Source organism: Magnolia sinica, chromosome 15 (genome assembly GCF_029962835.1).
Source record: "Magnolia sinica isolate HGM2019 chromosome 15, MsV1, whole genome shotgun sequence".
NCBI lineage: Eukaryota > Viridiplantae > Streptophyta > Magnoliopsida > Magnoliales > Magnoliaceae > Magnolia > Magnolia sinica.
Window position 1 is genome coordinate 13,838,358 of NC_080587.1, and position 13,914 is coordinate 13,852,271.

Genomic DNA, 13,914 nt, shown 5'->3' on the forward strand with positions numbered 1-13,914 from the left:
GTTCTTCTTTTGGGTGTTCTTCTTGAATTTCCTTTTATTAGGTTTCAGGGAATCGTCTTTCTCGGGATGTTTGTTATTAGTATTTTCTATAGCATGTACCTTGGACGAGGTATTCCCGTTATCATTCTTTCTATCGCGGTTACGGGATTCTTCCTCAATCTTGAGGTATTTCTGGATTTGTTCCAGTGTGTAGTCCTCGGTTTTATGCAGTAACTTCTTTCTATAGTTTTTCCACATCGGTGGCAATTTGGCGATTATAGCCCCGACTTGGAATGATTCAGGAAGATCAATTTTTATCGCTTTGATTTTGTTTACTATTAGCTGCAGTTCTTGGATTTGGGGCAGCAACGGTTTATTATCTACCATGCTGAAGTCAAAATACCTGGCGATGAGAAACTTGTTGGTATCTTCTTCTTCAGCTTTGTATTTGAATTCCAGAGCGGCCCAGATCTCCTTTGCTGATGACGTCTGTTGGTATAGATCGTACAGGTGGTCGGAGAGAGCGTTCAGAATGTGTCCTCAATATAAGAGTTCGTCTTCGGCTCTTTTGGTGCGGGCAGCTACTTGTTCAGGTGTGTCTTTGTCAGATGCTTCAGGTAGTATTTGCAAATTTAGATCTAATATATAATAGATCTTCAGCGTCGCCAGGAGAAATTTCAGCTTGTCTTGCCATCTTGTAAAATTGGTTCCATCGAACTGATCAAGACGTATCAAGTCCTGATTCATCAACTTGATGGATGAAACACTGTCGGCTTCCATCAGAAAAATAACACTTTAAGAAATGTTCGAAATTATACAGATTAATGTATTTCTGTATAATATGGAAACCGAAAATTGCAAAATAATTTGAAATCAGGACAGGCTGAAGCACGTCTGAAACGCTGTCCTTAAAGAGTTATTTGTCCCTACTCAAGTGAATTGAGTATGCTGATAGGTTACAGGCAAACAGCTTCTAGGATACAACGAGCCTGGTGTGGGTCTGCATTCAGCAAACACAAAGGCCCACCAAATGTAACTCAATTATACACTTTCTGGCAGTATTACAGTATAAAAGAAAAATCCCAAAAGAAGAAGAAAAGAAGAGAAAAAGTAGTTTCGACTTCTGCACAGGTCAGTTAAATCTTCAGCCACTGGTTCAGTTGAACTGTCCTAGACCACACCGCTGGTCTGTTCTTCAAGCTAAGGTTTAAGCCTTGCTATGTTGCTGGAAACATTAGAATATATGAGTGGAGAAGGGCTGGCAGTCTCAGTTTGTATGGGTTTGCTGGAGTGAGTTGAGATGGTTTGGAAACCCATCCAGGCCCTCCTTTTATAGGCTATGGTGGCTAGGGGGTTATGCTCTAGAGACTTAAATTTCATTAGGCCACTTCTGGTTGTTGGAAAACTAGCCGTTTTATGGCTGTTTTCTGATTGTTGTGCATGGCCCATTAATCTGCTGCATGCTGACTGCTGTGAGACAACAGCTAGCCGTTTTCTAGCTGTTGGGCTAGCCATGCAGCAGTTACAGCTGGACCCTGCACTAATGGCTCAGTTGTTACAGTTTCTGCTGCAACAGCTCTTTTCAGTCCCTCTATTTATACTGAGAGATTTCTTTCCCAGTCCTTTAGTCTCTCTGCTAACTAGCTACCCGCTATAGCCACTTAGTCGCACCGCGACTCGCACATGCCTCGCTCCGGTTCGCTCAAGGTCGCGAAGGAGTGATCCTCTACGACACGATATGGACATGCAAAGTGCGAAGTGCGCTACTAGCGCCTCTACAGACACACTGCCTCACATGCCCACGCCCTCGTACCGAGCCCGTGACCGAGACCGAGCCCGTGCCCGAGCCCGAGCCTGAGCGCGCGCGCGCGGGTGTTGGAACATGCAAGGTCCATAGTCCACGGACTAGGTAGGTAAATATTATAATACTCCACATCCTTCATATAAACCACAGATGTTTCTCTTCCCTTTTCCATGTGGGACTATTCCCAAAAACCCACAGAAAGGTGTTTTTCAAAACAAATTTTTATATATTATGTATTATTTTATTATTGAAATATATTTTATTAAAATCAATATTTTTTTGCAACAATGATATGTTAGAGTTTCCATTCAATGGGGATCACGTCATGAGCATTTTTTTTAAATCTTGTGCAAACACATGTGAGTCGGCATATAAAGTGCTCTTGGTAGTCGTGTGCAAAGACTATTGATATTCACATGTGTATGCCCAACTCATGTGCCAACATGGCACATTTATGTGAGATCCAAGCCATAAATAAGGTGGGGCTCACTTTCTAAAATCCTTGCCTAAAAATAAGGCCATTCCACTCATGAAATAGAAATGGGTTGTGGATGGGTTGGCTTGGACAATATTTTGAATTGTGTGGGTTGGCCTATACAAACAAACTTTTCATTTTGCTTGGACGAGCCCATTGATAGCCCTAAATGCGCTACAATGCTCACCTAATTTATTTTTGCATTTATTTTCTTTTCCTAAATTGTGGCTCATTGATCAACTCAATTTTTTCCAAGAGCATCTAAATGGTGAGTTCAATTCAATATTGGGCTAGGATCTCATACATCTGTGTCATGCATATACATACATGTAGTGTCCATATCATTACATGTATCGCTGGTTATGGATACGGAAACATGCATTAATATCGCCGATACCTGGAAATGTATCCCTAACTAAGGGAAACATGAGGAAATGGTGGAATTTCTCAATAAAACTTCTTGAGATGCTAAAATACACATATTTGCTTATCTAGGAATCAAATAATTGAAAGAAAAGAAAAAAAAAATGCATACATGATAAGTTTATCTTTAATGGGGTCTAAAAGCCTATAACATTGGCTCATGGAAATATTAAAGAAACATGGGGAAAATGGTGAAAATTTCAATGATACTTCAGGAGATGCTAAAATACACATTTTTGCATATGTAAGAATTAAATAATAGTGAAAAAGACACATATTTGCATATTTAGGAAATAATAAGTTTCCCGTTAATGAGGCCTAAAAGCATATATCGTTGACTTAGGAAAACATTGGGAAACATGGGGAAAATGGTGGATCCATCCATCCATCTATGCATGCACGTACGTACATACAAACACGAATGCATGATTCATCTATCCATCCATCCATGCATGCACGTACATATATACAAACACACATGCATGATTCATCCATCCATCCATCCAACTATCAATCCATGCATCCATTATTGCATATACACACATACAAACATGCATTTCATCATACAACCATGCGCCCATAAAAATAATTTGAAATAGAATTTTTTTAATAAACAATTTTTTGTGATATCGATACATTGGCAATATTATCAAAATATCGACGATATATTGGAGATACAAGAAACGCTTAGAATTTACACTATCGAAAATATTTGTGATACAATCGACACTTGGAATTTACATAGTCGAAAATATTGGTGATACATTCGCAATATCGATGCATTTCCGATACTTAGCAATGTATCATCGATTCCTGGAATTTCAGTATCGTTGAGGTGGAGATATGGATAATAACGGGGATATTGTTGATAATATTGTGGACACTTTGAACAATGCATGCACACGACATGAATATGAAATAGAATATGGTAGTTGGGATCCGTATGATAGATGGCTTGGATCTTGTACAAGTGACATTGTTTGTGTAGATGTACGGGAGGAGAAATTTAGTCAAAGTAAAAGACTTGTGCCATTAGGTGTTAAGATCACATGATTCCTTAATTAAATATCCTTTCATGGACTCATCCATAGCCAACCATGAAACTAGTTGGAGAGATGATATTCTTTGATAGTTGAAACCCAAACATTTTACAGAGTCATCTCTCCACGGAGATCTAAGTTTGGTGGTTGTCTATTGTTTTCTATGTGGGGCCCACCTAATGATTTGACATACCCAATTCTTGGGGGGCTCACTTAATGAATAGTTAGATGGCACACACATGTTATGGTGGGCCCCACAGGCAATATAGTGTTAAGCATTCAAATGAATAGGTAAATAGACAGGTGAATACATAGGTGAAATAACATATTCTACAAGAGGTTTGATCAAATGCATCCTGACGTATTGCAATAAGGTACATTGACATTTATGTGATAGGGCCCCCTTTGGATGCGGATGCCCATAAAAACTCTCAAATTGAACATTTCAACTCTTTTATTATAATAAGTTTATGGTGACCATTCATGTTCAAATAAACCAATTGAGAGCTTTCCAACATGGAAGGGGAGACTCATCATATAAACAGTTTGTATTATTGGAAGCAAACCTAGGCTCAAAGGCTAAAGTTCCGATGTATTGTATTGCAATACTTTGGAGTGTATTTGGGTAAACCTCATTACACAGACTTGTACATTAATCCTCCTCTCTATGGACTGGAATCCTCTGCAACACCTGTTTTATGCAACATGTAAAACACCAAGCTCTGTGGGGTCCGTGTGACATCCACTCTGCACATCAATTTCGCTTTAGGATGATTGGTCATGGGGTTAAAAATCATCTAGACTTACAACCAAGATACTCCGTATCGGTAACGATGGCCATAACGGTCACCACCATTACCGATACGGGTATCAGCCGTAATGGTTGATACGGGAGCGTAATGGCCGTTATGATTATCGTAACGGTTAAAAAAATAATTTTGCCTGAAAAATTCTGAAAAAAAATATCTAGAAAATCTAAAATAATATAAATATTCCAAATACGTATTTGGTTTTTATTTTAAACATGTTTATGGTAGTGTAACAGTCCACTCTTTGGTGCGAGTGTTGTATCGGGATGTCTAGTGAAATTATGAACATGGTTATATGTCTCCAATGTTTACACATTACAATCAAGCATTAGAACTAAAAATTGGAAAAAAAAAAAAAAAAAAAAAAAAAAAAAAGGGAAGAAAAAAAAGAGTACAAATACTACTTTTTTCAATTTTTTGAAAAAACGGCCCTCGGTGCTTCTATTTGCTCAAATCGATTCAATATATGGTTTCAATCCTAAAAACTATAGTAAGAGTTGTTGAAATTTGCTATAAAATGATGTATGAGAGTTTTTCGAATGAAAAAAGTGAAAAAATGAGGAGAAAAATAAATTAAATAGAAAAACTAGATGTTTTTCAACCGTTACAGAGGTAATGGCTGATATGGTCCCAAAAAACCAACTGTCCCGTTTCACTCCCGTATCACGTCACGGTCATGGCCGTTACTTATACGTATTAGCCTCTACGGTCGTATCGTAACATATACGAAACACCTTGCTTACAACTCAGGCGGGCCACACCACAGGGAACGATGGGGATGGGACACCAACCATAGGTTTGTGTGAGGTCACCATGGTGTCAACCTTTCATCAAAGCCATTCATCAGGTGTAACTTACATGGATGAAGGGAATATACGAGAACTAGCCTGATCGATACTCAGGTGGGCCACAAAGCGTGAACTTAGAGGTCTTGGGTGCAAAGCTTTTCATTGGGCTGATCTTTTTCATTAGGCTGATGGATGGAGCGGATTTCACATATACAAAATGGTGGTGGACTCATAAAGCTAGGGTGTTTTACGCACTGCATAAAACAGGCATCTAGACTATTCCACTGCGTAAAACAAATGCTGTAGACAATCTGGTCCCCTCTATGGGCTCTGCAAGGGCTGCACCATTATGCTTGTAAGCTATTCAGCTTGTCCAGAAGGGTTGCTCCACTGTGAAAGTTCAATGGCCCGAAAATCAGTCCAATTGAACCATTATGTGACCACCACATGAATTTGGGGGTTGTTTGGGTGGTTATTAACCGTTTTCTACACGTAGCCCACCTAATGATTGCATTCACCTGATTTTTGCAAAATCCTATCATCATGGTGGAGCTCACTTATTAAATGTTTTGGATGGCACACACACAACATGATGTACCCACATAGGTACAATAGGTGAACACGTTTCATGGCAATAGGGTAGTATGGTCATAAAATTCAGGGGTATTTTAGTCAAATAAAAGTCATGAAAAAATAAGTGATTAAAACAAATAGAAAAATATGAAAGTTTATACCTACTTTTAGTAGTAGTGTAGATCATGGTTCTGAATATCGGTATCAGTATCAGTGGGCATATTGACCCGGCTAAAAAATGATATGATACGGGCATCGTGTATCAATATCAGTCTGTATCAGACCATATCTGCCAACAAAAATTTTAAGCCAAAGAAATAAGGAAAATATCAAGAAAAAAAGAGAGAATAATAAGATATTCAAGTGTCTGTCTGTCTTTTTTTTTTTTTTTTTTTGTATTTTGAACATGCATATGATGGTGTATCAAACCATTCTTTGATGAGAATGTTGTCTATCGGTTTGACTTGTTGAAGGTCGACTAAATGGGCCCTAATTCAACACAAATCAATTATGATTTGGTGAATTAGGGCTCATTACATTGAAATACAACAAAAAGAAGATACGAAGGTTTACCCTCCTTTATGATTTTTCCCGTAATGGCCCAATTCGCTTTGATTTATCGAATCCCATTCAAATAATTTGTTTTAATCCCAAAATGGTCCTAGATCTAGCCTTAAATGAGTTTTTAAGCTTCCTCCATAAAATGAAAAAAAGACGAGGAGATGTGACTGAAATTGTGAAGGAAAATAAAAAATTCAAAAATAGGCTTTTATGGGTGTATGCCAATACGCCCTCTATTGGCCAATGCGCACTGGCGCTGGTCAATTTTTTCATATTGGGCTGATATGGCTCATATCACGTATCATCTTGTGCCGATATAGATACGATACGGCCGTATCAGCCGACAGGATACCGATGTTAAGATCCATGGTGTGGATATGGATCAATTCGCGTATACTAGTAGGGAACCATTTTAAGAACCTAATCAATACACCAAAAGCCCACATCTTTGCACAATATACGCATGTTTTTCATTTTTCCAAGTGGGGCCCATGGTTTGGTGGTCCTGACAATTGTCATGTTTGTCCTGCCTCGAATGGTACCCGGGATCAGAAGATCCTAGCGGCCAATATAAGGACCTCTATTTAAGTTGAATTTCAACCATTGTTGTATTTCTCTAATTTTTTGTCAATCTTTAAGCCACAAATTGAAGGTTAAGATTGTTGTTCAAGGAGATTTTTGAGGCATTGTCCATCGACGGTGACACAGCAGGCTGATGGTTCGGATCACCGAACCAGGGTCCCACATGTCAGAACCGAAAAGTCGTGGATACTGTGCAGAAGATGCTGTCCATGTATCATGTGATTGGGGAAAATTCAGATGTAAACGTATACTTATTCAGTAATTAATCTAATGCAGTCACTTGTCTCTTGATTATGTTCAAACATCTATTTTTAAGGATCTTCACCTAATTAATCTTTATTTTCTTATTTTTCTAACCCTTTTCTTCATGTATCATCTGGAGAGCTCCTTGTCCCACAAATATCAATGTGGAGAGCTTCGTACTATTATATGATGTGGTTTTCTATTTACAGTATGTTTGGATTGCAATGGAAATGGACAAGAAATGGGGAAAAAAAAAATCACTTCCAAATGATTATTTTCATGAGCACTACTACTATCAAATGGATTCCAATTTTAGGAGTTTTGTTTGAATAGTAAGTGGAAATCTCATATTTGTAACTTGTAAGGCAACTGTCACCTAGTTTTTTGTGCTACTACGGAAAAATAAAATGATTGATATGTGGAATGCTCTCTTTTCTTCTAGTACCACATCAATGAAAAACCTTTTCCATTTCCATGGTTTTCCATGCATCCAAAAATGCCCTTAGAGATCATACTTAATGAACTCTTTTAGGATGATGCCGTGTAAACGGTGCCAGGCTCTTTAATGTGTTGTCAACTACAATCAGATGGTTTTTCTGTATGCTTTGATGGGTTTCAAATTATATTCATTAAAAAAAAAAAGGTTACAAAGTATTTTTCGAATTCCATACAGATATATTGAAAGATATACTCAAGTCAAATCCTATTTATTATGGCAGGATATTTTCAGAAAGCTTCAGCTTTGGAAGCTAATCACATCTACATTTGCCTTTTCGTCTACACCAGAGCTGATTTTTGGACTGTATCTTCTCTATTACTTCAGGGTGTTTGAGAGACAGATAGGCTCCAACAAATACTCAGTAAGCAACCATGAAGCCTAAATTCTTCTTGAAGTGATCCAGTTGGCAATATATATGCGACTTTCTATATTACATCTGCCTTATTCTGTCTATAATAGGACTGTTGACACAAAACAGTAATTCATGCATGCCCATGCCTACTCCTGAGATTTAAATTCCTTTCCATGTCGGGGATAATTGTAATGAAAAACTCCTGTTAAATAATGGTTGTTATTGCTTCAATAGCAGCTGTTATATAACGGAATAATGGCCATTGAAGGCCCTGTTATCTCCTAACCAAGGTTTAAAAAAAATGTCATAACACCCACTATAACAGGAACACTCACTCTTTGTAATGTAACACAGAATGGCTGTTAAATATAATAAACAAATGATGGCCATTATCTACAGAAGTTGGTTCTTCAACTACAGCAGCATCACATTATGAATTGTAACCCCAAATTTTGGTTTAGAAAATAGCTGTTATTTTCCACACAGCAGATGTTTTCCTCTTTTTTTTTTTCATTTCATAACGGCCGTTGCTGATTTATGACTGTAACATCAGTTGGCAGTTATGGGGTCATAACATTGTTTTCTAATCCTTGCTCCAAACACTCTTCAAAGAACCTTTACCGATGCCAATTTTTCTCCTAAATTACTATTTTTCTGTTCCCAAGAAATCAAACCTTTTTTTTTTATTTTGTGCTATCATGTCTGGAGCATGACCATGTCATGAATTGGTCCCAGGAAAGTTGTGGGAGCAGTGATGATAGGTACATGGCTTTTGGATATTTGAATTTTCTGGTACAATTCATGTATCCAACACCATCTGCCAATGTACATATGAGTTTTTCTGACGTGTCTTTTAGACAAACAAAACTTGATCAAGCCTGGAATCCTTACGTGGGGAGACTGAGTAGTCAAATTTTCATAGACCCAGTGGTATGCAGTAACTAGATATACCATTGAGCATGAGGGACAGACATGGAATTTCTATGTATCGGACTATAAACACAAGCACCAAGGTTGGTACCGACAGAGACACATGTCGCCATTAGACCAAAAGTAGAAAGACATGCTCGTTGGCAGCAAAGAGTAGCAGAGAGCTTACCAATACATATTTCCAGAACACCACCATGAATTAGTGAAAGAGGATTTTCTGAACAGTTAAGGTCTAGAGCATGCATTGCCAGAGAAGATCACTAAGCATGATCACATTGTAATGGCACATGTGTGGAATTTTTAGCAAGGCCAACTTGCATCTGACATCATCGTAAGATGCTTTTTCAATGTCAATGGCAGACAGGGCGTGTTTCAATATTGAGGTCACGGGTTGGAGCCAGCCTACCCATCTCTGAAAAATAAAATCCTCGTTATAGAGTTATAGTGTTGATTGTTTTCATCCTTCGAAGCATCTCCTTACCACAATAGAAGCGAAGTTGCGGTTGGATGTGCTGCTTTATTTTCTTCCTTCGATTTAGAAATTCATCACCCCCAATCTCCAATGACAACCATATAATGAGCATGCATTAGTCCTGTATTATCTCTGCCCATATCTGTCGTAGCTATGTTAATTGGAACCAAATGAAGGAGTCCTGCTCAATTCCTGGCTGAATTCACGTCCTTATTCTTGTTACCAGTAATCATTCTGGTTCTAGATATCTAGCTGAGGTTATTGATGTCTTCTGCTGTGATTATGCAGGTTTTCATCCTGTTTTCCTTGATAGTGACATCACTGTTTGAATTCCTTGCTTTGGCGCTACTTAAAGGTATGCATGGCCACTAATCTTTTGAACTAATACTATTTGAACCTCTTATGGGTATGGACTAACCACTTATCAAGAAATCACTAGAAGCCCTCAGTCATGTGGATGGAAACTGGCTTTGCCACCTCTGGCATTCTAATCATGTCAGAAAGACGGTGGCCCGTAAGCTTGTCCCAATTCCATTTGAACATCTTTGCTGTCTCAACAAATTCTATCTGAGGCGGTGTGATCATTATTCATTCCATTTAAAAAAAAAAAAAAAAAAGAGGCTTCACATGGGTGTGACATCAGAGCTGTGCATCCGATGTGCCATTGGGTAGTTGACCTGGCCCAGTCAAGCCAGTTGATTCATCATGTGGGCATCACTTGTAGTACAAAAACTATGGCCGGTTCAAAAAAGAAATTGCCAACAATATTCAATGTACATGTGCCCTGCCTGATGATCTGGATCCTGTGTTGGGTCATCTATGGTGGGGTTCGGCTGATGTATGGCTCAGATGACAATGAAAATGCCAGGTTGGCACATGTGGCTGCATATAGAGGGTCTGTGGGCTATGTGAAACCTCTTACTGCCATAGGAGCAATTCCTATTCCACATTCTGCTTGGGGGACTTGTGGTTGATTTTGCGTCATGTTTGCACTTGTGTGCTCTGTCTTCTCTGGAATAAAACCACTCAGCTACTCTTAACGAGGAAATAGTAAATATAATTTAATTTGTTAATTGTTACATTTATCCATCTGGCATTCTATGGTGCTGCTCCTGCTTTGAATCACACCTCAAACTCGTGCTCCTGCTTTCTGGCCTTCCATATTTGATAACACTTCAAAACAAACACCTCTCCGCGACCACACTCAAATATGTTGCAACTTCAGCTCATGCTTCGTGCAACTATAGTTCAGGAATGTCTGCTGGAGTTTCTCAATGGGTGCACTTCTTTCTAGAGGAAATGCAAAGTGGAAAAAAAAAAAAAAAAAAAAAACCCACTAAAAAGCAAAAGGAGTGCATAGGCAAGCAGTTGGTCAAATATATAGAGTGAATCGGGAATTTAATATATAGAGTGCCAAAATTTGCTAACTTGTCCTCTTAAATGTGACCAAATGTTTGAAGTCGAGTCATAAAAGTCTTCTGAAGTTTCTTGTGATTAAGAATTTGTCATTACTCAGAGGTAGCCATTGTCAAAGCCAAGGTTTTGATGAAGATCAAGGCTTCCAACTAGCTTTGGTTGGGATTACAATAGGCAATTATGATTTGGTCATTATTCATCAGCAGGCATGTCCAAGTATTCCATACCTCACCAAGAAAAAGAAGAAGAAGCGATATGTAATGTGCTTGTTGTGCATTGATCACATGGGTTATTTGGTCACATGCTATGTTGCCCAATTACGGGTACCATTATCAAGAATGGTACGGATCAGGTTGATACTAGCATGGCAAGAATTGGTTACTTCTCAATTCTCGTGAATGTAATCATGTTAAAATACTTACTAATGATATCACAAGTTGATTTGTTTTTTGCGCAATTGCACCATTTGCTACAGACTGATAACCATGGTTTTAAGACTCATCCGATTCAGGTGCGACTTAGACGACTTGACTCTGATCCAGCACTACGACCTGATCTGGTTCGATACCATGAGTTGCCCCCCCACCCCCCAGCCTGAGTTACCCTGGGTCGCAACTCGACTCAAGACTGGACAAGTTGATCCAAGTCCAAAAATCGTGCTGGTAACCTTTTTTTTTTTTTTTAAACCAAACCAGAGATAGAACCTATGAAGATGCCAGTTTGGTTCAAACTTCAAATCGATTCAACCCCCAGTTTGAACCATTTTAAACTGTGACATGATCATCATTTTAAAATAGGATGATAATGTCTTTTTGAAAAGCCATCCATTCAAACCAGTCCAACTGCCAGTTCATAATGGTTCGACTTCTAGTTCAGACCCAATCTGAATGATGTTTTTGAGGTTTTAAGCTTAGTTGCATGATTCTTCTAATCAGGTGCTGCTTTTGATTCAAGTCATGTTTCAGACTTGCTCTCCTAATCCTGCTTCCTACTGTTTATGCTTGCTAACATTTTGAAACAGATGCTTCTCTTCTCTTGCACTCGAATCTCTTGTCACTTTGCTTCATGATTCATGCAACTATAGTTTTAAACATTTTTTTTAAAAAAAACCCGGACCGGACGGGACCCTTTTTGGTGGGAAGTTTGTCCCAACTGACCTTCCAACCGATCAGACTTGTCAGACCTGTGCCAACCCATTCTGGACCCGGACTCTAGTTAATTTAGATTATTTAAAATGAAAAGAATTAGTAAATAATATGGATTTGGCATTGTGGTTGGGATGTTTGTTTTCTAAGTGTAGGTTGCGGGTTCAAACTTCACCTATGGCATTAGGTTCTTTTAGGAAAACTGTTAACCACCTGGTTGAGCCAAGTTCTGGTGACTTGGCCTGTTTTTGTGGCGGGTTATGGTCCAAACTGGTCTGACTATTGTTCACTCCCCAAGTATAGGGTTGTGATGTAGTAATAAACTCGGTGAGACCGAGGTCGAATCCCAAGAGATTGAAACTTGTACGTAATCTGAAACTAACTAAAACTAGAACTAGAATGAGATGAAATCTAAATTGAGAATTTGAGGAATAATGATGAAATAATTATCTAAAACTTAAACAATTCGAATTAAGAAACTAGAGATTCAGAGGATCCACTTGTAGAGATCAGGGAGATCTTATGCCTGCTTCAAACATCATAAAAATTAAACTGAACTTCCTCTGATATAATTTTAAAGAGATGAAAGGTATATGAATTAGAATGGATTCCATCACCAAACCATGCCCAGGAGACAAAGTCAACAAAAGAATTAAACTAATTACCAACCAATCAGATGATTATGAAGGTTAGGAAGGGTACCGACATCCAACCATGCCCAGGAGACGATGGCGAACAACAGGGCTTCCTGACGTCATAATCAAAATAAGGAAAAAGAAATACTCAAAGCCATTGCAAACCCATTGTAATTTCAGTCACAACAGGCCATTAAAAACTAAAAATATTTCCATAATAAAATTAAATCAAAAACCCCTTCAATCTAAACAAAAGGCACAAGCAACAAGTTCTCCCATCACGCTACAAGCTTCACCTCTTAGCCCTAGCTAAGAGGTTTTACCTACCATGATTAGGCTGAATTCAAAATAAACAAAAGAAGAAGAAGAAAAGAAAAAGAAAAACCAGGCCCAACCCAAGCCAGCCCGCTTCTCTCTCTGCCTCTGCTCACGTCCACCTTGTTTCCAAGCTTTCGAATCTCCCTAACTCTCTCTTTTCTTCTCCTTTTTATAAGTGTTGCAATCCGTCGCTGGAGTCGGTGGAGAGTCTGTGCGTAAAGCAGTCGGTGGAATGCACAGCAACCGACTTTGAAGCGCACCACAAATATTCCTTGTGTAATTCTATTTACGCAGCCCAAAAACCATGCCAAAACAGCACCATTTTCCTTGATATCCTTCCAAAAACACAACGTTCGGGGGGAAGTTTTTGGATGAGATACACATTGGACGGTTTGGATTATTAATCCGACCGTGATCGGGATCACGAAACCGGCCCACAGCGGCCGTCTTTCACGGACGCAGGCTCTGTACGCGAGCCGACGCTGAACTCTCGGTGGGGCCCACTTAAGATGACTTTTGGAAAATCCACTCCGTCCACCAGATTCCTCTCAGAATTTCGGTTGAGAATGGTCCGTTTGGACTTGCATTCACGTGGCCCATGGGATATTTTACGCCACCGTCCAACCTGCGTTTGAACAGCCGAGAACCCATACTCGCTCCCTTTTGAAATTCCGTCACCTAGTTCTTGGTGAAGATAAACCACGTGAGTCACATGGACGGTCTGGATCAGTGATCAGACTGATGGGCAGGGCCCACTGTAAAAACCCAGTGGATGGCACGTCCGTCACTGGACGTTTCGCATGGCTCTATTTGGAAAGTTTGCAAAAAATAGGTGGAGCCCACTTCTGATGGTATTTTCGAAGATCTACT

General features: G+C 39.1%; 1 protein-coding gene across 2 annotated transcripts in view; it reads left to right on the plus strand.

Moving 5' to 3' along the window:
* Nucleotides 1-13,914, plus strand: part of LOC131227115 (rhomboid-like protein 20) — a 37,101-nt gene that overhangs the window by 6,027 nt on the left and 17,160 nt on the right. The window contains exons 3-4 of one of the 2 annotated variants that reach the window (XM_058222829.1): nucleotides 7,997-8,137; nucleotides 9,819-9,885. In XM_058222829.1, the coding sequence (XP_058078812.1) occupies nucleotides 7,997-8,137; nucleotides 9,819-9,885 (208 nt within the window). The remainder of the gene's footprint in view (nucleotides 1-7,996; nucleotides 8,138-9,818; nucleotides 9,886-13,914) is intronic. The other variant, XM_058222830.1, reaches the window with a different exon arrangement.